Source organism: Rhipicephalus microplus, unplaced genomic scaffold, assembly GCF_043290135.1.
Source record: "Rhipicephalus microplus isolate Deutch F79 unplaced genomic scaffold, USDA_Rmic scaffold_13, whole genome shotgun sequence".
Taxonomy (NCBI): Eukaryota; Metazoa; Arthropoda; class Arachnida; order Ixodida; family Ixodidae; genus Rhipicephalus; species Rhipicephalus microplus.
Window position 1 is genome coordinate 34,377,281 of NW_027464586.1, and position 23,652 is coordinate 34,400,932.

The 23,652-nt window shown below is 44.3% G+C and overlaps 1 protein-coding gene and 1 long non-coding RNA gene across 2 annotated transcripts in view; one reads left to right on the forward strand and one right to left on the reverse strand.

Moving 5' to 3' along the window:
• Positions 1–23,652, forward strand: part of Cadps (calcium-dependent secretion activator 1) — a 721,673-nt gene that overhangs the window by 274,480 nt on the left and 423,541 nt on the right. Inside the window, exon 18 of the mRNA XM_075882731.1 lies at positions 21,835–21,958. Within this exon, the coding sequence (XP_075738846.1) occupies positions 21,835–21,958 (124 nt within the window). The remainder of the gene's footprint in view (positions 1–21,834; positions 21,959–23,652) is intronic.
• LOC142784064 (uncharacterized) overlaps positions 1–23,652 on the reverse strand; it is a 127,321-nt gene that overhangs the window by 86,565 nt on the left and 17,104 nt on the right. The window contains exon 3 of the long non-coding RNA XR_012888589.1: positions 21,433–21,590. This is a non-coding gene — a long non-coding RNA (uncharacterized LOC142784064). The remainder of the gene's footprint in view (positions 1–21,432; positions 21,591–23,652) is intronic.

Genomic DNA, 23,652 nt, shown 5'->3' on the forward strand with positions numbered 1-23,652 from the left:
AAATTCATCATAATTGATTCGCTTGCAGGTTCATGTTAAATAACTGGACGAGAAAAACTTTAGTGCTTCTAATGAAGTAGAAAAGTAATGTTGCACTCATAACAAATGTTAATTTTAAGCTAGTTTCTAGCTCTTGTAGTTGAGCGAATTTAGGTTGGTGACAGCACTAACGGAGTTGTTTGGCAAGGACCACCAACATATCATGGCTGACGACTGAGTCTATGTACTCCATCTCACACTATACGTGTGAATAAAAGGGGTGAAGAGTCAGTATTGGAATAACAGTCAATATGGCTGTGAAAACGAGTCAATGCTTAGCAGCAGCTCAAAAGTGAAAAGGGCGCTAGTTATTGCACAAGCGCTTCCATGGGTTATGGAAACAGTACTTCTTATATATTGCTAAGCACTCTAAACGAGCAAGAGCTAGCAAATTCTTTGCATATGTATTCATAAAAGGTTAGTTAAGGAACTAGAACACAGCCTTTAATGAAGACAGAGGACAACACAACAGATGAAATATGCTCTATCAAACAAACGATTCAATCAATAGGGACGAGATGGTGATCACCATAAACGTGTGAAGTACTGCGCAGGACATGAATGCAGGTGGAAAAAACTCTGAATGTGAGGGTATAATGTCTTGTTTTTCTTTTGCTTTGCCATGCACTCGCCAGACAATCAAACCAAGTAATCTGCGTTTTTACTTCGCCTGTTTTCTACCTCGGACTAAATTCGACCAACTATATAAAGAAGCCGATTCGTCACAACCGTGTTTGAAACAGGACATCACCAACGTAGCTTGTCGTGCGAGTTGCTTCATAATATTCGGAAGAGGAAACTAGCGACAGGCACGAAGACAGCGAAGGAAAACAACCGCTGGACTTCAAACACAATGTTTATTGCAGAAAGCCCTTCACACACGCAACCCAGCAATGCATTTCTGAGTTATTTCACAGTTGCACAGATAACAGTGCACCAGTGTCGAAGAGTTACTAGCAGCACACTTTCATTAAACACCAAAATATCAATGTGCACCCACTATATATGTAGCGACGCGAATTCTTTGTCTGTAAAGAAAATTTTAGGGATTATTTATCAGTACATGGCACTTTGCCATGTTTTGTCTAATATTGAAGGCTTTAAAAACTTTGAGTCTTGTCTATTCCTTTGCTAATGACGCTTACTGATTTGAAATCGGGGGTACTGAGCCTTTGCAGCACAGAGGTAAGTATCCACCAGTGCCTGTAGGGAGTAGGTAGATTGTGGTGTTTACGCAGCCTTTCATTGAAGCTGATCAGATCGTCTAATCACTGCAGACACGGCCGCATATATAACAAAGAAATTTGGAAACTTACGTATGATCTGCGTTGTAAAGGCTGTAGCTGCGCTGCTGATTTCAAATCAGCGTATAATAGCAAAGGAATTGAAAAATGAGATTAAGCATAAAAGTTGCGAAGTCTCTTGCAATAATAAAAGAAGGGGCAAAGTTGCATATGTATAATATCTAATTTCTCAATTTGCCTCACAGGTAAAAAATTATGGGTCTAGTCAATGGGTGCACTAGGCGTTTGTATTTCGGAGTATTATGGAAATCGGCGGTTTGCAACATCTTGACATGCTCCTTGGCATTGTATTGTTAATTCTGCAACATTACTTGGCTCAGATAGCCTATTTATGCATGTACTGACTGTCCATTCATGTGCAGTTTTTTTTTAATAAACATTTAGTTTATTAAGGTTTATTATTATTCAGCAGTTGTTCTGCCTGGTTCTTTTGCTGTTTTCTGTATTTTTTGTTGTTTTATTGTCATGCGAGTGTAGCAACCATCCTCACAACCTTCCTCTTCTCCAGATGACTTGCCATTACGCGCATGTGCAGAATGTCTCCATCAACAAGTGGCATGATCTATTGCACTAAATTTTATTGCCCAAGATCTATTGCACCATTCACCCACGAATTATACAGACAGATCAACCTATCCTTTCAGCATGTTGTACGAGAAAGACAATTTGAATTGTATTTAGGGTAGTTAATCTTACGAGCAATTGAATAGTTCATAATACTGCTGAATAAAAAGGAAACCTCGTATATGGCATACATTACGAAACGGCATTCGACCCTGTTGAGATATGTGAGTGATTCTGGTCTAGAGTTTGTTGAAGTGTTGTGTCTAGCTGTTCTGGCATCGAAGACTCTGAAAGACTGGATCGTGGCAGCTGGTAGACTGAAGGAAACTTTAAGTTTATTTACAATAATTACAGGGCAAGCATTTCACTACATGATGAACATCTCATGAAACCAGACGAAGATTTCGTGTCCACATAGCCCACGCCCGCCAAGGTCAACGTCATTGACTAGGGCGTGGCCACCACACTTCACCCGTAGCACCTGGTGCCTCTTGATCTAAGAAGGCGGGTGGGTCATGGGTCTCACGCTCGTTGTACCGGGCCGAGTACTAGGAAGACCGCTGCTCGCCATGCTTAATAAGCAGGGATGGTTGTCATCCCCAGTGATGCCACTCTCGTCAAAAAGGGTGTTGTGGGCGGCAACCATTGCAGCAAGTAGTTTTTGTCTAACACCTTACGGTGTCAAGCTGCATGGTGCCTCACTTCCTGTGTCCGAAAGACAATGCACATTCTTGGGCGGCTGGCTGTCAGCAGGTCTGCAGTTTTTTGGCAACCTGTTTGCAGAACAGGTGACACCACTTTGTTCTTGACTCAGGTGCCGTTTCTAACGAGTTGTTTTGTTGACAATTACATCTGTGCAATAACAGCTACTCCACTTAAAAAAAAAAAAGCTGTAAAATTCTTCCTGACACACTGGCATTATAAATATACTGTTCAGTAACCCCCTCCCCTCTATTTTTTTACTCCGAAGAACCCTTAGTAGAAAGAAGGTGCATTTTTGGGGTTCACGCATACCTACAACATCACGGAGGGATTAGGTGGCACTTGGGGAGCCTTTGTTTAAAGGCTGCTGTGTTGAGTGGAAACGACATATAAGAAGTTAAAAAAAAGAAACAGGTGGGACATCAGGTACCCGTGAAAGAGGGTACAGCAGTAGGTGAGTGGCAGTACACAATCTCTTATAGTGTGAAAAAAAGCTGCCAAATTCTCACGCCATGCAATGCTTTCATGATTTTGTTGTCAAAAATCGGAAATCAAGGAGCAGTTGCACTACTAGCCGTTTAATAGATTGGCCGAATCACTCGCAAATTTCAGGAAAGAAGTATAAATTTAAGGGCTCATTATTTTGTTAGATGTCATATGTACACATACCATTTCCTAGTGGTAGGAGGAAGAGGAAAGGAAAGACAGGAAGGTTAGCCATTCCTTGCGGTAGAGTCTGCATAGGATAGCCGAAACGCTCAAATAACATGAAACGTCTGTCACATACGTGGGGGAGACTCGACTGCAGAGTGAGCGGTTGCTCACCCGTTTTTAATGATGCCCAGAAATGAAATAAATGCGAGAGGGAACTTGTGGAATCATATCAAATGCCACGAAATGGGAGATGAAACTTACTGAAGCATATAAAATGCAAATAAAGAAACATATAGTCCTGATCGCATACCTTTTATAGTGTTATCATGAAAAGAGGCTGATCACTTTTTTAGAGAAATGTAATTTAGGATGTATCATGCTCTGTGTTAATTTTAAGGTCTTTACGGTGCACGAGCGTGTTGGTTATTATCGAATTGTGTCATGCGCAGTGTTTTCATCTGTACTAGCTGCATCACGGGCAGCACATGTGTGTCTTGGGCATTTCCTTTCAAACCGTGCTGCTTCATTAAAGTGTTAATAGTCTCAGCTTGTGTGTGCGTGCGTCCTTCTAGGCTGGGTTCGTCGTTCTTTCAAACGATATGGCAGCAGCTTACCTACATGAATCTTGTGAAACATATGCTAACATGTTATAAAAAAAAAAGTTATGCACTCTTGTGGAATTAAGCAATAAACACACATTCAACATAGTCGCGTACCGTGGTGGCATGGTGTTTTCATGCGTGCTCGATCCCGATCGCGGTAATCGCATTTTGATGGACACTAACTGGGTGGTCAAAACTTCCCCAGAAATTAATAATATACTGTGTATGACTTGAGATAAGCGCCCCCTCTTCCTTTGCCCAATTTCTTTCTTCAAATTTTCAATATGCATGCTCAAAAACAAAGCAGTTATCAAACATTTGCCAGTTCTCTTCTAGTAATATCATAAGTCATATCCTGCTGTTAGTGTTAAACGCACTGAATTTCAGGTAAATAACCAAAGGAGACATAGTAAAGAGCTCTTTGAACTTGTATTTTCGGTTTCCATGCCACTGGCGCCGGTGCCTTGTGACGAAAATTGGCCGTGCGCCGCCGCTGATTGTTTTTTTTCGGCGTGTGCTACCGCCGCCGACTTGGAGTGACATCCCACGCCACCACCGGTCCAACCCGCCTCGGCGCACAGCTCTAGCGTTACACAAGTCAATGCCAGACTTGGGGACCAGTGTTGTCAGACTGCTGCTATGTTTACTGGTAGAGTTTAAGCTTTCCTGTAATGTTTTCCCATCGGCTCTTGCTGTTTTTCAAGAGTACGTGGTGTTCTCGTGTCACTAGGGTGCCAGCAACGTACGTGCCGCTTCGGGGTTGTCACTATATTGCCAGTGTCCGTGATGAGCACGAGTTGGCTGGGTTACCGCACAGCTACGGACAGCTGCACACAGCAACGAAGGTATTCGTACTGCGGTGATAATGATGTATGCTGTCCATGCTTTGTGTGTAGTTTTGTGACACCGTTTAGTTTCTCCTGTTAAATCTGTCGTTGCGCATGGGTATGGTGGCTAGAAGGGGACCAACACAGCCAGCAGGGGACAGCAGAGGGCGGAGCAGTTATTTATGTCAACAAGGGGTGGCACATGTGTAGCTTCTTAGATCGCTCTCTCCGGTCAGAAGTCTCCTAGCACGTGTATGGCACGCGTACCGTGTGCGTCTCTGTTGCTAGGTTTGCGTTAGTTCGCACTGTTGTTGGTGAAATTGTAAAGCATTGCTAAGGCGTGATTAACGATGAGCAAGCCTACGAAGCCTGCGACGAGCAAGCCTGCAAAGTTGGAAGGCTCATTCACACACTACTGCAGCTTCAACAAACTGAGAGCAAATAGCATAATGGACTTGATTTGAGTGCTAACGAAATCTAAACTGATCTGTGTTTGCTGCGAGCAACATTCCACAGATTTAACTGATAGCCTGATCAAGTTTTATATAATGACAAGGCTGCATTTTATAGTAAAGGTGGAAAACGTGGCATGAGAAAGCAAGTGGTGGCGCTATTTAAAGCTTCTTGCGTTCCTTATGTTTTATTACATGAGTGGATTTTTTATTACCCTTGATTGTTTCAAAACTGCCTCTTGCACAATGTTTGTGATGTACAAGAATGAACACGTAATTTTGAAGCCTTTGCACTGTGTCACTCGAGATGAAGAAAATGCATCAAACATGAATTATTCATATGAAAGATGAGAAGTAAACAGCCCCAAAGTTAGTAAAATGATATGCTGTCCTTAAAAGCTACATGGTGTTTAAACGGTTCACATAGACTACGTCCTTTCATAATTAAGAACCTTTTCTGACTCCTGCACCTATGTTTGATACGGCACACATAAATTAACACACAGTATAAACACAAAGTATGCTGCCTCCTACGTTTGCGTGGCAGTAGAAATCGCTCATTGTTTTGGCTTTGCTGAAATCTGTGCAAAGTTTACTGCACCTATTAGAATGCGCAGCCGGATTCAGATCCTTAAGCAATCACCTTTAAGATTTGAACGTGATAGCTAATCATCCTGTACATAGCGGGTACTTCAACAACTTCGTGAATTATTTTTATCGTATTATCTTATGCGAGAAGTTTAAAGTGTAAATTACGATGTAATTGTTAAAGTTGAAACTGATTTGTTTCAATGAAGCTTTTGCATATGACTGTATATGTGTAATGGATAGCATGCTTTAAACAACGAGTGATTATGTGCATGAAATCATTTCGAACTTGCTACGCACCCACTACGTGTGCTTAAGAGAATACGCGCAGTAGTGAGTGTGCCTTTTGTAATGGTGGTCGACTTCAATTCACGAAGCTTAAACTGTACAAAGTTCTTATGATAATCACATGTCCTGACGCCCGATGGCAATGTACACTTGTGCCAGGTAATATATACATGTTGTATTGTGAAGCCTGACGTGTGCAGAATGCATGGGTTTTTAAAGCGTGAACGTTATTTTCACTGCATTCCGAAGCAGACGCATGGCTGTGTGGTATGACCCCTACTTGCCACGCAAACGGCCCGGGTTCAACTCTCACTGGGACCCGGTAATTATTATTTGCATCTTTCATGATTTTTTGTTCACACACACAATGATTATTTTTCACTCACAAGCACTGATACTGACTCCAACGTCGACACCGATGTTGAAATTTCTGCTAAGTGAGCTCTTTAGTGCTATCACATTAAAATTCATTGTTTGAACGCTCTTGAGGTTCCTACCATCTCGATCGCCGTGCGCTTGGAAGCTTGGCAGAAGGGAATCCGCAGCTGCCGACCAATCTAAGCTGCGACGGCAGTGCCGCCGCTGCTGACAAGATTCACTGGTGCAGCCCGCAGCCACTGTTGCTCCCACCTCCCCTTCTAGCCACCATAGCCAGGGTTCCACACTTTGCCGATTCCCTGCTTTTGAGTTATGATCGAGTCTGATCTGTTAATATGTACTATAATGGAATGTACAGTGAAAAAAAGGGGCTCACACTTCAACAACACACACAATCAAATGACCGTGTCAACGGACCACACAGACACAATGGACTGCACAGGAACCATATGGGAAAGCTGGAACTGCAGGGGAAAATACCCCTAAGTCTGGCAACTGAATGATGCAACACCAAACAGAACCTTGCCCAGAGTTCTCCAGTCCTTTAGGCACGTTCGTCATACAGCTATGGTTCGTAATCTGATGTGCACGTTTGAGCTGCTGCACGAAATAAGACCATCTGATGTAAGTCTCAACACCTCTGAAATGTACATTTTTCATTATGCAGTTGTGGCACCTGATGGCAGTTCAGTGGCATAGTTGCTTGAGCTGTTGTGCCTGACACCCCTCCCTAACTTTTCTGTATGAAAGCTCCGTGGTATCTTCTTATATCAGAAGCAGAAGTACTGTGTTATTCTCAACACTAGTATGTTGGCGGGGTCAGAACATGTCATCGAGTTTTGAAAGCTGACAGCTTTGCTAGATTTTCTGTTCCCAGTATTGTCATGGTTCACTTGCTGCCAGTGCAGTGTATGAAGCCTTGAGAAGGCTCCACAGGAGTATGCCAAAAAGTGACCAGCTGAAATGCTCCGTTGCACAGTTGCTTTCATGACAACTATAGGGCTGCATGTTTTTGGATAAATCCGAAAAATGCCTATAAACTCTTGCTGGTAATATTTCTGACAAGAGTCATCTGATTTTCAAAGCTGAGAATTATCAGCTGAAAGGAGCGCACCTCCATCAGTAACATCGATCTGGTAATATATGACTGCATCTATTACAACAAGCTTCAGGGTTGTAAACTGATCAAATGTATGTGTTTTGTATTTAAGTATACAATGAAATTTTGGTAGAACGAACCCCACATTAATGAACTTCAGATTAACAAACTCTTAAAAAATCCTGCACTGACTGCTAATAGTTTCAATGTAAAATTATTTCAGAACTACATACTCCAGAATACCGAACTAATGTGAATAACGAGTGTTAATTTAGTTCCGGGATATATTAGCAACGCCTTAGTACTATGAACTAATGTTCTGAAATCTGTTGCTACCAGCAGAGCAATACGCAAGCTGACGACAAAGCGAATGAACGCCTTGCTTCTTAAAAGATGCGCGACGGTGCGGAGGGGAAATAAAAAAAACGAAAGAGCCACTTACTTTTCTTTCAATTTATTGAAGCGGCGACGCCGCAGGTTTAAAAACGCATAGGCGAGGGCAACACGGGAGGCCAAGGTCAGCAAGGTAGAGGGCAGAGTGGGAGTCAGGCCCGTGGCATGTTGCGAGCTTCGCGTTCGTGCCGTGAGGTGTCGCCACCATCAAAACGACAGGCCGGTGATGGCAAATGACTGCCATGTAAGCCTTTTTTTTTGACAATTTTAAACTTCAGAACGGTATGCACAAAAAACTGTTTTCATTCAATTTTAGGCATTTAGAAGCACGCGTGGTGCGAACGTTTGGAAAATTGGAAAGTGACACACTTTAGGTGGCAGCGCAGACCAGAAAACTAACAGTCGGGCCGCATTGCTCGTGAAAAAGCACATGAATATATTAATTACAAAAAGTTGCCAAATACTGTTTTTGAGGTACTACGACATCTTCAGCTAGGGAAGTCTGGAACGTTATCAGTGTACCTTTACTTACGGCAGCGAACGTTTTGTGGATTGCGATAGATATAACAGCCAGTGCTGGACAGCTGTGCTCCTGGCATCTGTGTTGGAGCTATGCGTAGTACGTACCTTGTTTAAACGCTGATGCAGGCATATTGTTCACTGCTGTACATTCCAAAATGTTACTACATGGCCTTTATTTCATGTATACATCAATTGACTTCCAATAAAGCTATTTATTGCTGCAAGTTTGTGTGATCAGCGTTGTCAGTTCGCTCGGCCTGTATGCGGCATCACTCACTTATTAAAGTGGGTAGGCAAGATACATGTAAGCTTCTAGTAAGTAGTTTACTGCATTGTACTATATGTAAACGAGAAATTGAGACAGGGAGCTGCTCCAACGAGCGCGGGACAGCTATGACGCAGAAGCAAGAAGCAGACGATGACGGTGTCGTTTGCTATGCGAGCGGCCAGTTGCCATATCAAAACGCCCTGGTGCTTTGAAACCCATTTTGTTTTATACGCAATATAAGTTATACAAACAATATTTTTGGTTAATATTTGTTCAAGAAAGCTATTTGAGTGCACAAGATAATAAAAACTTGTTCAGTTGTCAGTAAAATAGTGATTTTTAATATTTGTACAACTGCCGCTGCAATCCAGACTTCGCCATCAACGCGTCTAATTTTCGTCTCCATTGGCTCTATGAACATGTCACTCCACTGTGGGAGTTGTGGAGCAGGAAGCATGGGTGCGGAAAACCTGAGGCAGTCCAAACTAGCCCAAATCGCCATTCTTCCTGAGACAGTGAGGGAGCAGGAAACGAAACTCGAGGAATTTTCTTTTGGAAGAGGTGATGACAGCCGCGACGCTTCGGGCTGTTCTTTTTTTGTCACTTCTAAATTTGCTCTAGGACTAGGAGGACTTGTTTGTCAGTTGTGTTCAACGCTTTTCAGTGATTACTTATCGTGTTCAGAAAGCAAGTTGGCGTTCGCGCTGCGGTGCTACTACGAATGAGTTCATTTTTGCTTGCGACAAAGAAGCGGAATCAGTTTTTGCAAAGCGAGAAAGTGGGTATTATTTGGCAACTGGAAGGCAGAAAGCAGGCTGTTGTGACCAAAGAACCAAACTGCACCACAGGAATGTGGATGAGCTGGGGGCCTTCGTGCTGCAAAATTCGTGTTGCACGCGTAAAAAAAAAAAAAAAAACACAGACTCTTTAAAGTAAATGTGCATTTTCTGGTGTTCAATTGTGCATTAGTTTTTTTTCTCATTAAAAACAAGTTCAAAGACCCATCGTTCAAACGGTAAGTGGTTTTGGTCAGTGGAAAATAAGTATTTATGGTTAATTTTTCGGCTTTCAAATAACGACCTTTCAAAATAACGAACCAATTGCTGCGGCCTCCTAAAGTTCGTTATCACGAGATTTCACTGTATGTGCTTTTATGTATTTATTCTTTTACAATCAAACCTTCCTGACATAACGGAATGAGTTCTGAGTGTCCGAAACAGGGACAGACGAAAAAAGAGAGAGCACACCACGAATGCTGACTTGGAACTGAATTTATCTGAAAAAAAAGTAACCCCATTAGATGGCGCACATGAGGGCACACTTGTGCAGATGACTCGCAAAAACCCATGAAAAAAAAATTACGAACAGATATGACACCAGCTTTCTGCAAAAGATCAAGTTCACTATCTAGCAGATTAAGGGAAGGTTGGATTACACAAGCCCTACCTTTTTTTTTAGACAAGCTCTGACAATTTTTCGATTTAGTTTATCGTTATGTCTAAAATGACAAAAGTGTCTGAAAGCGTCCGCATTCACGGCAATGTACCACACTTCAAGTATACTTAGTTAGTTCAGCTATGGTTTTTTTAATAAGATTTTGAAGTATTATGAAGATATAATAGTAATAATTTCTTCATTTTTTTTGTCAGGGAGGTTAAGGAAGCTGGCAAAAAAAAGCTGAGATGCAGTAAAGCATATTCGTTGAAAATAAAAGTATAAGAACACATTGAAACAACTTATAATCCAAAATTAAACACCAAATTTCGTAGAATTGGAGGTTTCGATCAAATAAACTCTTGATAGATGCTGGACGTTTCCACCCCCCCAAAAAAAACACTGCATTAAATGAATTAATAAAACAGGTTTATTGTGAAATCCGGCTAGTTGCTGGTCTGGGCCAGACCATTCATATGGAGGATGAGACTTTGTCTTCCAATAGCCTTCCTGGCCTGCTCGATAGTCCAGGTTTGGTCTTCTAGTTCGGAGCTGAGCAGCATTGTACGCCAGTGATCCCGGAAAGGTTCTGGGGAGTCTGTTTGCTTTTCGGGACATCCCCAGAGCATGTGACTTGGGGAGGCCGCTTCTACTTTACATGCTTTACATATCGAGTCTGGGTAATTTGCTGGAAACATTCTGTGTAGCAGAGCCGGGCTGGGAAAAGAATGCAGGGCTCGGAAAAGAATGAGTTATTAGTTTGCGCTAGTCTGTTGCCTGTTTTTGATCTAATTTTGGGTGAGGTGGAGGGAAAATATGCCTTAACTCACGATAATACTTGGTATGTTCTGTGTAGCTGGCGATTCTGCTTTTTAATACAGGTTCAATTTCGGCAACAGCATCTCTCGACGAGGGTACCCCTTGGGCTGTGCGGCGGGTTTAATTTCGTGACAGTGCATGGACAGTCTCATTCGGGTTGTTGGTGGCCGCGTTTGTGTGGGCCGGGAACTAGATTAAATATTTACATTCCTCTGAACTCAGCAGTTTTTGGTTCCTCGCAAGAATTTTCAGGGCACTTTACGAAATGCATTCGTACCAAAAATTTCTAATTGCAAACTCTGAATCGCTCAGAATGAAGGTATGTTATGTGGAAGTGAGAGCCATGGTGATGGCCACCTTTTCAGCTTCCTCAATTTGTGTCGTAAAAACAGTAGAGGCATTAATGCAGTTTCCGGTCACGTCTACAGCCGCTGCAACATGCGCTCTCTTCTTGTACAAGCTCGCATCTACGAACAGAGACTTTTCACTAGTTCTGTGTGTCTTCAGCAGCGCTTTTGCTCTGTGGTGTCTGCGTTCTGCATTCGTAGTGGAGATCATATTTCTAGGTAGCGGGTTTATCACGATTTTTAATTGGATGTAGGTGGGAATGTCGCTTTTCTCACCATGCTGGACGTGGTATGTGATACCCAATTTCACTAATATGTTCCTGCTCGTTTTCGTTGCTGACAGCCTTTATAATTGTGAGACGTGCTGGGCTTCGGCAATCTCATCTAGCGTGTTGTGAAGGCCTAGTTTCAGGAGTAGCTCATTACTTGCATATTCTAGGACGCCCGAGGCTTGTTTGTACACTTTTATGATCAGGGCATTAATTTTGTTGCTCTCTGCGGTGTGCTAATTATTGAAAGCTACTACGTAAACAACATGGCTAATTACAAATGCCTGTATTAGGCACATGACGCTGGCTTCGCCCATGCCTCGGTGTCTATTTGTAACCCTGCGCACTAACTTCATAGCGTTGGCGACATTGGTTTGTCATTCAATAAAGTGGAATGCTGGGCCAGTTGGTCGTTGTTTAAATGATCGACTCCAAGAACATGCGACGTCCTTGAAGGTTCTTGTAGGTGTCACGCACTTGTCAGTGTACTGCAGGGATTGTAGGTGCAATCTGCCGTTTGGCAGCACAAGAATTCTGGGCAAATCTAAACACAGATTGACCAGAGAAATCATGGAAGCAGAATAGATTAGGGCGAACGCAAGTACGTGTATCAGTGTTCCTGCGGTAGCAATAAATGAAAAAGAGGTAACTTTTTTAAGCTGTTGAAGTAGATAAACGTGTACCTTCTCTTCTTTTGAGGGACGAGGGTGTGGGTTGCGGCACCTTGAAGTGATAGTTGGTCGCGCCTGCGCATTTGTGTTCTCGTGAAATGAATGTTTTCTAATAAGAGTTCAGTTGTAAGTTGAGCGTCTTTCTTGTCAAGTGCTTTTCCTTCTACCTTGTGCGCTCATATATTTTCACCTTTTGGTTTGTAGCTTGTGGATGGTTTTCCTATTAATTTCCTTAGACTCAATGACCAATCCAAGGACTCTTATATGCTGAACTATAGGTATGATTTCGCCATCGGCCGTGCTGACTCTAATCTCTTCGTATTCGCGACTACCTGCGTACGATTTTGGCGGTCTGCCTCTAAGCGTGGGTCTATAGAGAAGGAGCGCCGACTTTTCTGGCAAAGATCAAAGGCCGCATTATCAAAGGCTTTTTTGAGATCCTGCCTAAAGATGGCCCGGGTCGATCTGGATTTATGGCTGAGTACTTGTTGCTTAAGCCAGGATTGCGTAGTGGTTAGAACATCAGCCTTGCATGCAAGAGGTCCGTGGTTCGAATCCCGATGCCACGCAGTTCCCAACCGGATTAAAAAAAAAAGTCTGCGTGGTGATGGAACTGCATTAAAAGACCTGGGGTGCGGCCTCACCGGTGACCACCGCCGGTAATGCACTCCCTCACCAGAGAAAGATTGACCAACCTGGTGCAGTATCTGGCCACTACCTTCCACGTGCATACTTCAATTAACTCACGGCCCTCAGTCCCCAGCGGCTACGAAGCAACTGACCATGGCGGCGGTCAGATCTGCAACGCAGCAGGGGGTGCTAAGAATCTCTGGATCTGGACAGGCCGCCATTGGAATCTCAACTTGGCAAAGTTTATCGCTAGAACCTTATCTAAAGAGGCAAGTCGAGCTGTACTATTCGAGGAGCTAGAGGGTATTAAATGGAATGTAATAGGGCTCAGTGAGGTTAGGAGGACCGATGACGTCTATACAGTGCTACAGAATGGGCACGTTTTTTGCTATTGGGGCTTGGCTGACAGACAAGAACTAGGAGTGGGGTTCCTTATCCACAGAAACTTAGCTGGCAGCATAGAGGAATACTATAGCATTAATGAAAGGTTGGTAGGTATCATGATTAAACTCAATAAGAGATACAAGATGAAGGTGGTACAGGCTTATTCACCTACGTCCAGTCATGATGACGCGTCCGTTGAAAGCTTCTATGAAGATGTGGAATTGGCAATGAGTAAGGTATACTATACTATACTGATGGGAAACTTCAATGCAAAAGTAGGAAAGAAACAGACTGGAGACCAGACAGTAGGAGATTATGTCATTGGTACTAGAAATGCCAGAGGGAAGCTGCTAGTATAATTTGCAGAACGCAATAATTTACGGATTTTGGACACCTTCTACCGAAAGCGAGGGAACCGTAAGTGCACATGGAGGAGTCCTAACGGCGAAAATAAGAACGAAATCGACTTTATACTGAGTGCACACGCAGCCATTGTGCAAGATGTGGAAGTGCTTTGCAAGGTACGATACAGTGACCATAGATTGGTACGGTCTCGAATTTGCCTAGACTTGAAGAAGGAACAACAGAAACTAACATGCGAGAAGCCAGTCAATGAGCTAGCACTGAGAGGGAAAGTACAGGAATGCAGAGCCTCGCTTCAGAACAGGTACTCAGCTCTTATCGAGGAAAACAGCCTTAGCGTTGACGCAATGAATGATAATCTGACGAGTATCATTACGGAGTGTGCAGTGGAAGTTGGAGCTTCTGTAGTTAGACAGGACACTGGCAAGCTGTCCCAGGAAACAAAGAATCTCATTGAAAAGCATCAAAGCATGAATGCTATAAGTATAACAGACAAAGTAGAGTTGTTAGAGCTTTCAAAGTTCATTAATAAGCGAAAGATATAGATTGTAAGAATGTATACCATGGAGAGAATCAAACACGCTCTGAATAATAGAGAAAGCGTCAAAGCAGGGGAGAGAAAACTTGGGATAGGCAAAAACCAGATGTATGCACTAAAGGACAAGGAAGGGGAAGTAACTATCAATATAGATAGGATAGTGAAATAAGTGGAGGAGTTTTACAGAGATCTGTAAAGTAGCCAGCACTACCATGACCTTAATATAAGAACCAGCAGCAACCCAGATGACACCCCACCAGTAATGATAGAAGTCAGAAAAGCCTTGGAGAGCATGCAAAGAGCCAAAGCTGCTGGTGTGGATCCAGTAGAATCAGATCTGCTGAAAGATGGAGGACAGATTGTGTTAGAAAAACTAGCGACCCTGTTTACGAGGTGTCTCCTAATGGGAAGAGTACCAGAATCTTGGAGGAATGCTAACATCTTCATAATACATAAGAAAGGATATCACAAGACTTGAAAAAAAAAAAAAAATACAAGCCCCGCCGCGGTGGCCTAGTGGTTAAGGTACTCGTCTGCTGACCCGCAGGTCGCGGGTTCGAATCCCGGCTGCGGCGGCTGCATTTCCGATGGAGGCGGAAATGTTGTAGGCCCGTGTGCTCAGATTTGTGTGCACGTTAAAGAACCCCAGGTGGTTGAAATTTCCGGAGCCCTCCACTACGGCGTCTCTCATAATCATATGGTGGTTTTGGGACGTTAAACCCCACATATCAATCAATTGAAAAATTATAAGCCGATCAGCTTGCTTTCCATAGCATACAAGCTATTTACAAAGGTAATTGCTAACAGAATTAAGACAACATTAGAATTCAAGCACTCAAAGGAACAAGCAGGATTTCGAACAGGCTACTCAACAATCGACCACATTCACACCATCAATTAAGTAATAGAGAAATGCTCAGAATATAGCCAACCACTATACATAGCCTTCATAGATTACGTGAAGGCATTTGATTCAGTAGAAACATCAGCATTCATGCAGACACTGCAAAATCAGGGCTCCGACGAAGCATATATAAACATCCTGGAAGAGATCTACAGGGGATCATCTGCTATCATAGTGCTTCATAAAGAAAGCAACAGAATACCAATGAAGAAGGGTGTTAGGCAGGGGATAAAATCTCCCCAATGCTATTTACCGCGTGCTTACAGGAGGTTTTCAGAAACCTAGAATGGGAACAGTTAGGGATAAGAGTTAATGAAGAGTACCTTAGTAACCTGCGCTTCGCGGATGACATTGCATTGCTGAGTAACTCGAGGGACGAATTGCAACTCATGATTACAGAGCTTATAAGCCTAGAATGGGAACAGTTAGAAATAAAAGTTAATGGACAGTACCTTAGTAACCTGCGCTTCGCCGATGACATTGCATTGCTGAGTAGCTCGGGGGACGAATTGCAACTCATGATTACGGAGTTAGACAAGGAGAGCAGAAAGGTGGGTCTTAAAATTGTTCTGCAGAAAAGGAAAGTTATGTACAACAACCTCGAAAGAGAAAAGCACTTCAAGATATGTAATAGTGCACTTGAAGTTGTAAAAGACTATGTCTACTTAGGACAGGTAATAACCACGGTGCCGAACTATGAGACTGAAGTAACTAGAAGAATAAGAGTGGGGTGGAGCATATTTGGCAAGCACTCTCAAATCATGACAGGTAGATTGCCACTATCCCTCAAGAGGAAGGTATATAACAGCTGCATCTTGCCGGTACTTAGCTACAGAGTCGAAACCCGGAGACTCACAAAGGGGGTTCAGCTTAAATTGAGGACGACACAGCGAGAAATGGAAAGGAAAATGGTAGGTGTAACTTTGAGAGACAGGAAGAGAGCAGAGTGGATTAGGGAGCAAAGCAGGGTTAAGGATTTCATAGTCGAAATCAAGAAGAGGAAATGGACATGGGCCGGGCATGTAGCACGTAGACAGGATAACCGCTGCTCATTAAGGGTAACTAACTGGATTCTTAAAGAATGCAAGGGGGTTGGGTGGAAACAGAAGGTTAGGTGGGTAGATGAGACTAAGAAGTTTACGAGTATAAATTGGCAGCAGCAAGCACAGGACCGAGTTGAATGGCGGAACATGGGAGAGGCATTTTTCTTGCTGTGGAAATAGTCAGGCTGATGATGATGATGACTTGGTGCTTAATTTGCAGCATGGCGTCTTGTGTAGACAAGTGCCATTTAAAGCCTAGCATTGTATCTAAGTAGTGACCATTATCCTCTAGGTAGTTGTTCACTCTACAGAGCAGGGCCTGCTCTATTAGCTTTCCAATGCACGACATCAACGAGATAGGCCTGAGGTTCATTATGTTGATTGGTTTGCCTGGTTTAGGAATTAAGATTGTTGTGGCTTCTTTCCATGACTCGGGTATCTCGCTGCTCATCCAGCACTTGTTTATATACTCGGTCAAAAATTCTATATAGTGTCCTCGTCTAAGTTTTGGAGTATTTTGGTTCGTTACATTGTCTGGCTCTAAAGCTGATTTAAGATATAATTTGTGAAATACCGCTCCTATCTCCACCGTGCTGGTCTAGCGTTGGATTGGCGTCTCCTGAGTAATCTGGGAGTTGCACAGATGGGGTCTGTGGAACGTATAGAGCCTTTAGATCCTCGATTAACTGCTCCTCGTTTTCTTAGTGATTGTGTGTTGATTTGCGAATGGTGTGCCTCTGTTCCATATTGGTATTTGTCGGGTCCAAAGGGAATTGAAGCAACTTCCACGTTTGGGAACCTCCAAGTTTCCTGCCCATGTCTCTACGCATCTCTTCCCACTTGTAGTGTAGCCGAGCTAAGACGTCCCAAAATCCAATGGCTAGCCAAGCCAAGGACGGAAAGGGAAAGTAAAGACAGTGTGGTTTTCAAGCTCATGGCGGCGTCCACGGCCTTTGTCATTCGTCAATATTCAAGACACAACAAATGGCAACGAAGATGTTCCGACCAAGACACAATATCACTGTTGCTCGTTTAGTTGCCTGCAATAAGCCTCAATATCTCTGTTTAGTTGCGCGATCTTTTTTTGTAACCCTCTTTTGTGGCTCTGTTTCCTCTATCTCACCTGAAGTGATTCTTTCGCCTGCCATAGGTGTATAAGTTTGCTGTATAGCCTGTCGATGGGAAGGTCCATTTGCACTTCCTGCGTGGCCTGTAGAGCGCTCCTTATTCTGTTTTAACATCAGCTCTTTATACCCGATGTGGGTGGGGAACACGACTGTCGTCTTATCTCTCTGAATTTGTCCCAGTCAACAAGCTATTTCGTTAAATTGGATGACCGAGTTGCATCGTTTTCACGTAGTATGCTCGTTACGAGGATTCTATGGTCACTACCCAGATCGTTGAAAGTGTTATGCCACATCGCAGCCTAGGCGTTTTTAGTCATAGTAAGATCTCACGTCGCGTCCCTTTGGGCACTCGTACCTATTCGCGTGTCTGTACTGGGCTCAGTGATCAACGTTAAGTTCTCGTTTCGTATGCTTTGCCGTAGATATTTGCCCTTGGGGCCATTGAAGCCGTAGCCCCAAGCTTTGTGTGGAGCATTGAAGTCTCCGCCCACCAAAAGTGCAGCGTTTCCCGCTACCACAACCCCTTTCCTGAAGGGATTATTGAATTTTTGTCACCAATTTGACGGGTTGCTATATATGTTTAATATAAAAATACTTGTTGCCATTGAATTTCGAGGAATGACTTCTGACATTATGTGATCATTATGTGGTTATAAGTTATAACCTTCAGTTCTCTGCTAACTAATGTTGTGAGAATTCTATCATTGTCGACCCGTCTTGTGCCTATGGATTGGTAACCCACCAGTTAGGCAAGCCCATGTGTTTCCTGAAGCAAAAGAACGTCCGGTTGATTGCCCTGCTATATATATTGTTGGAGAATGTATCTTTTGTTCCCGTATCCCCTACAATTCTATCGCCATAATTTGAACGGTCCCTCACCTCGTCTGCCCATACCTTCAGTCGTGTGTGACGGAGGGATAAAAGTAGCTTTCCGTAGAATAGCTATCGGTGTCGCCCCGGTTGGATTATCCAAGGAGTGCTGTTGCTGTGGTTGCACATTGGCTCCTGCATGTACAGTAGGTGTTTTTGTCATTACACTATCAGTACATCGTTTTATAGTTTTGACTCTGGCGGTGAGTGCTGCAATATTGATGAATGCTTTGGTCGTGGCCTCGACTAATGATTGGATCATGTCTGGTATTTGATCTACCTTCCTCTCAATAGTATCTAATCTTTTCTGTTCAGCGAGATCTTGTCTGGGGACTTGCAATTCCACTGTCTTTTGGCTTTCGGCCTTTCGTTTGAGCAGGGGGGTTGTTACCTCCATGTGATCATCCTCCCCTATCAAAATTTCACTATTTGCTATTATGATAGGAGTGGATTTTTCGAGTTGCCCCGCCGCGGTGGTCTAGTGGCTAAGGTACTCGGCTGCTGACCCGCAGGTCGCGGGTTCGATTCCCGGCTGCGGCGGCTGCATTTCCGATGGAGGCGGAAATGTTGTAGGCCCGTGTACTCAGATTTGGGTGCACGTTAAAGAACCCCAGGTGGTCAAAATTTCCGGAGCCCTCCACTACGGCGTCTCTCATAATCAAATGGTGGTTTTGGGACGTTAAACCCCACAAATCAATCAATGGATTTTTCGAGTTTCTCGGTTCTACTCTCACGCGAAAGTTGCTCAATTTTGGCATTTAACTGTGCGATCATCTCTCTCAATTGGTTATTTTCTGCTTTGAGTTTCTCGAGTTTCTCGTTGGTGTGTTAACTCCCCAGTCTCAGCCAGTCACGACCTGCGTACTTTATTTGCTGAGCTCACTAGCTGTGCATGGTGAATCCCTTGACTTCAATCCGGACCTGAACCGCAACCTAGCAGGGGTGGAGCCTGTAGAAGTGGACCCATCCCTCATCGTTCTCTTGATCTTAATCTCGACCTCGAGCGAGAATTTTACTCTGCTGGAGAAGTCGCTTGTCTCCGGTTTTCTTGTGCCTTGGCCCACTGTCTTTTTTTCACGATGAAGAGCTTCTTATACTTGGCTTTGCAGTTTCTGACCGTGGGGGCATGATCCTTGCCACACATCCGGCATTTGGGTTTGCACATGTGGTCTTTGTGTGGATTGAAGGCACCACACCCAGGGCAGAGTCTATTCGTCGGGTTGGGGCATACATCCCCCCTGTGGCCAATCCTGTTACACTGCCTGCAAAAGTCTATTCGTTTCCCACAGAGCATACAGCGTGTGATGACCCCGGCATAGCACACGATAGTCGGGACTCTGTTACCGCTGAAGAGCACTATGACATTCTTGGTGTTTCCCAGCCTCTTAGCAGTGATGACCATGGAGTTTTTAGCCGTAACAAGAGCCAATACAATATTTCTTGGCATTTTCTCCAGAGGAATCCCTCTGATGACTCCCTTGAATGTATCCTCAAGTGCTGTCTCGTACGCCCCCACATTGTATACCTTGCCTATGGATAATAAGGGTTGCAGCGCGAGCACGAATGTGCTAGAAGAAACAGATGAAAGTCGAGGTACGGAAGGCAAAGAGGACAACACGAGCGCTCGTGTTGTCCTCTTTGCCTTCCGTACCTCGACTTTCGTCTGTTTCTTCTAGTACATTCGTGCTCACGCTGCAACCCTTATTATCATGAATTCAAACCAACTTGCCCAAATCGCCATTCTTCTTCTTGCCTATGGAGTTGATCTGCTTGATTCGTCTGTACTGGTCAGCCCTATCAGGATCAAGAGTGCTCACCACTAAGGTTTTGTAAATCTTGTTGGGACAGATGACGTCGTACTCTCTGTCCTCGAATGTTATGCCAGCTGCTTCGTAGACGCAACTGTTGATTTCCGTCGGGCTGAGCTGGGGAGCCACGCATAGTCCTCCTCTGGGTCTAATAACCACCTTATAGTCACCAGCAGGTTAGCCTAGGCATCCTGCTCCTCTTCTCGATTCGGCCGAGCTCTTGGGTTTTGGTTTGCGTCTTGCCCGTATTCACAGCATCAGCGTTGCCATCGCGTTCGTTATCGAAGCCGCGTTTCTTGTTCTAGGAGCGAAGCTCCTTAGGGCGTGGGTCTGTCTATCCTCCATCATTGTCGTACATAGCCACGAGGATGCCAGATGGGAGATGGCGATATTTGGAGTGTTCACTAGATGGGCGCACGGACGGACGGAGAGACAAATGGACGGGCGCAAGGACAGACAGAAGAACGCATGGATGGACGCATGGATGGTCGCGCAGACGAACGAAAGCAATAACGTTAGGACGGGCTGATGGACGCATCGCCCCACTCATCATCATTCACTGCGTGCATATGCTGTGATTTTTTGTCCTCACCGCGACGGCGTCACCTTTTGACAGTATGCCATCCCTTTTCATCTGCCGATTCGTCATGCATTTCAACATTTCCTTCTTGAGAATTGATTTCACTTGCCTTAGCGTCGACGCCAGATGCTCTGGCTGCCCGCGAAACCCTATCCATAGTGTTTAGTGCGGCCCCCCGCATTGGGAGCCCGTCTTGGCCTTGCGCCTCTCTGTGTAGCACGAGGCACAAGAAAGTGGTCGTAAAGTGGTGAAAAAATTGGCCTCGTATCTGCATGTAATCTGCAAATGTCGTCAAAAGACGATAGTTTTGCGTGTGGAGATACTGAACAAAACATTTATTTGATGTTCCGCACTAGAAAATTGGTGTATGGTATTCCGGAGGCACTGCGTTAGAGTGCCTCGAGCGTGCAGCGGAGGCAAACGAGCGCATGAAGTCACGTCACACGTAAGACATGAGCGCCATCTGGCAGTTATTTTTGGAAAACAAAGCGCGTGGCCCTGAGACGGGCGGGCACACCCATCCCAGAGGTGATAAGGTGTAGAACGCAAGGCGACGGGTAGGTGCCACCACCGTGTCGTCTTAGCAAAGCGTTGGAAACACTCGCTTCTTCGTGCAAGCGTTGCATGTTCAGTGCAGCGTGATAAGCGCTACGGTCTTTAGAATTACTTATGTATGCCTTTCCTAGTAAAAGACGAACATGCAGAATATACATGTGTTCTTATGGTGCCTCAGATATGTGCAATAATTGCTTTTAATTGACAATCACACACGTATGAACGCTGATCCTTTAGCAACATTGGTGGGCGCTGCGGATGGGGTCGGCCGTTCGGGGTATCGGCTAGTGCTGTTTCAAGTACCCGGTTCGCAGTAACGGTAGACAAACAGACCAATGTACAGACAGACCAAAGTTTTTGCGTGGAAGGTCCCCAAGAAAGAGTATCGTCTTTAAAAAGGGTCGGCCCACCTGGATGTTAGTATCTGCTGATTCCTGATGAGGAGGCGGTTCCGTTGAGACCAAATTTATGTGGTTGCATGATGATTATTGCTGCGAAATCATTCGTAGACACAGGAGCCGACGTGAAGTGCATCTGCACCTTCCGGTGACCACATTGTCTCCTCCCACTGCAATAAACGTCCTTTGAATTAAATAAAGATAGACTCTGAAAACATGAAGCTCTTATAACACCCAGGGAGGGATGTTAGATAACACTTGCAGCATTGTCAACAGATGATGCTCTAGATTTTGTATATACGATCCATCAGTAAAAGTCAAGAGGGCACTCCTTGTGAAAGCAGCCTTACTGTTTCTATAGTGTCCATCACTGCATGTGGATAGCATGTGTTCAATGGTATTCAACTCATGCAGGTGTTGATGAAGGACGTGATGACTCCAGCACCTCCTGAGGAGGTGCGTGCCATCATTAAAAAGTGCCTGGAGAATGCGGCCCTCGTCAACTATACCCGCATCTCAGAGCAGGCCAAGCTTCAAGGTGAGCACTTCGCAACTTGAAAGAAACATGCTACACCAACAAGTACAGCTTGCAATACTTTCTTCCAGTGTAATGATCTCTGTAGCTGAAATCAACAGGTTCTGTGATAGTGGAGATGTTGTGGCCGTAAACATTTTTTGCACAGTATTTGGATTGGTTGGTTCATGATTACTAGCAGAAAAAGACTATACGAGAAAACGACACAGGAACACTGATTGTCAGTGGGTCATTTGGCACATACTGACCATGAAAAAGAAAAGCATGCTGAGACGGGACAAAGAAAACTTAAAGGGGCACACAGCCCTGACTCACAGTTTATTATCATCTGAGAAGAAATAAAAGAAAAAACTTGTGTGATGTCACAGCAAAGCGATCCCACTGACAGGTTTGTCACCAGGGAGCACACTCGCACTAAGCACATGAGGATTCCTTTCTGTGAAAGGGCGGGGATCTCAAGCTGACGCATTCTTGATCTCATTTCGAAGTTCTAGTCTCATCCTGCCTGGTGTTGCGACTCCGGGTCCTGCGGGTCTCAGTTTGGTAGTGGGCTCTGTCCTAGGAACCATGGTCGAACAAGTCAGATGAGGCGCTCGTAAGAACGACAACAATTTAATTTACATGGTTAGTAACTGAGAATTTGAAAGGAGGTGATCAAGTGATCAAGTAGAACGAGAAGTCAAGAACTGTGCGGGAGAACTGTTGAACTGTAAAACTTTGAATATACAAAAGTCTTCCGCTTATATAGCGCCGTGTTGCCAATCCTGGGCGCATTGTTCGCGGCTTCAGCCTATCTAGGTGCTCCACCCATGAAGGCGAGAAAAGATACCACACAATGCACGTGGATAAGGCACAGTCTACATGATGCCCAAATGTGGTCACAAACGCACTGCACCGACATTTCACACATGTCTCCAATATTTTTCGCACGTCCGATGATCTTAGATGACTTTGGTTTCCAGAACTTTTCTGTCAGTTGGGTGAGGTTCGAAAAACCGGCTCCTGGTACACGTGCCAAACTTGCCTGACTGCGTTCGGGTAAGACAATGTAGTGGTCCGCCAATTTATCATCAAAACATGCCATCAAACATGCCATCAAACATGCCATCAAAACATTCAGCCGATCCTATGGAGAAAGAGGGAAGGAGGAGTGGTCAACTGATCCCTCGTTGTCGGGGCGCTGAGGCGGGCTCCCGCAAGGGCTGCAGCAGATAGTGCCTTTTTTCTTTCTTTCAACCACACATTCTATTCCTCGTTGTTTGCTAGAAGGTGCGGCGTAGCTGCGAATTTCCGGGACATCGCTTCTCCTAGCATGGTGCAGCCACAACCAGTTTGGTTTTAGCTTTCAGCCCAAACTGCAAATACCACGCTGGTTCTGGTCTTTCCAGATTCATGGTGACCTCGAAAATGGCCCAGCTGCTTCCTTGTTTGCCTCGAAAGCCTTGCATAGAGTTAGCTCACAATGGCCTTTCTCGGCTCATGCGTTTTCTTTTTGCGAACCGGTCCTGGAACCCCTTATTAATGGTTTGCTGACAGGAAATCAACCCATCTTAACGGCACATCCTTGCTTGGAATGTGTTGAAATATTTTTGTCCAGTCCGCAAAGGCTGAAAGACTTCAGTATTGATGACGGTCTTAACACTGAGTACTGGTCTATCACTTTGCCCGAATCGAATGAACGTCAACATACGCAATCT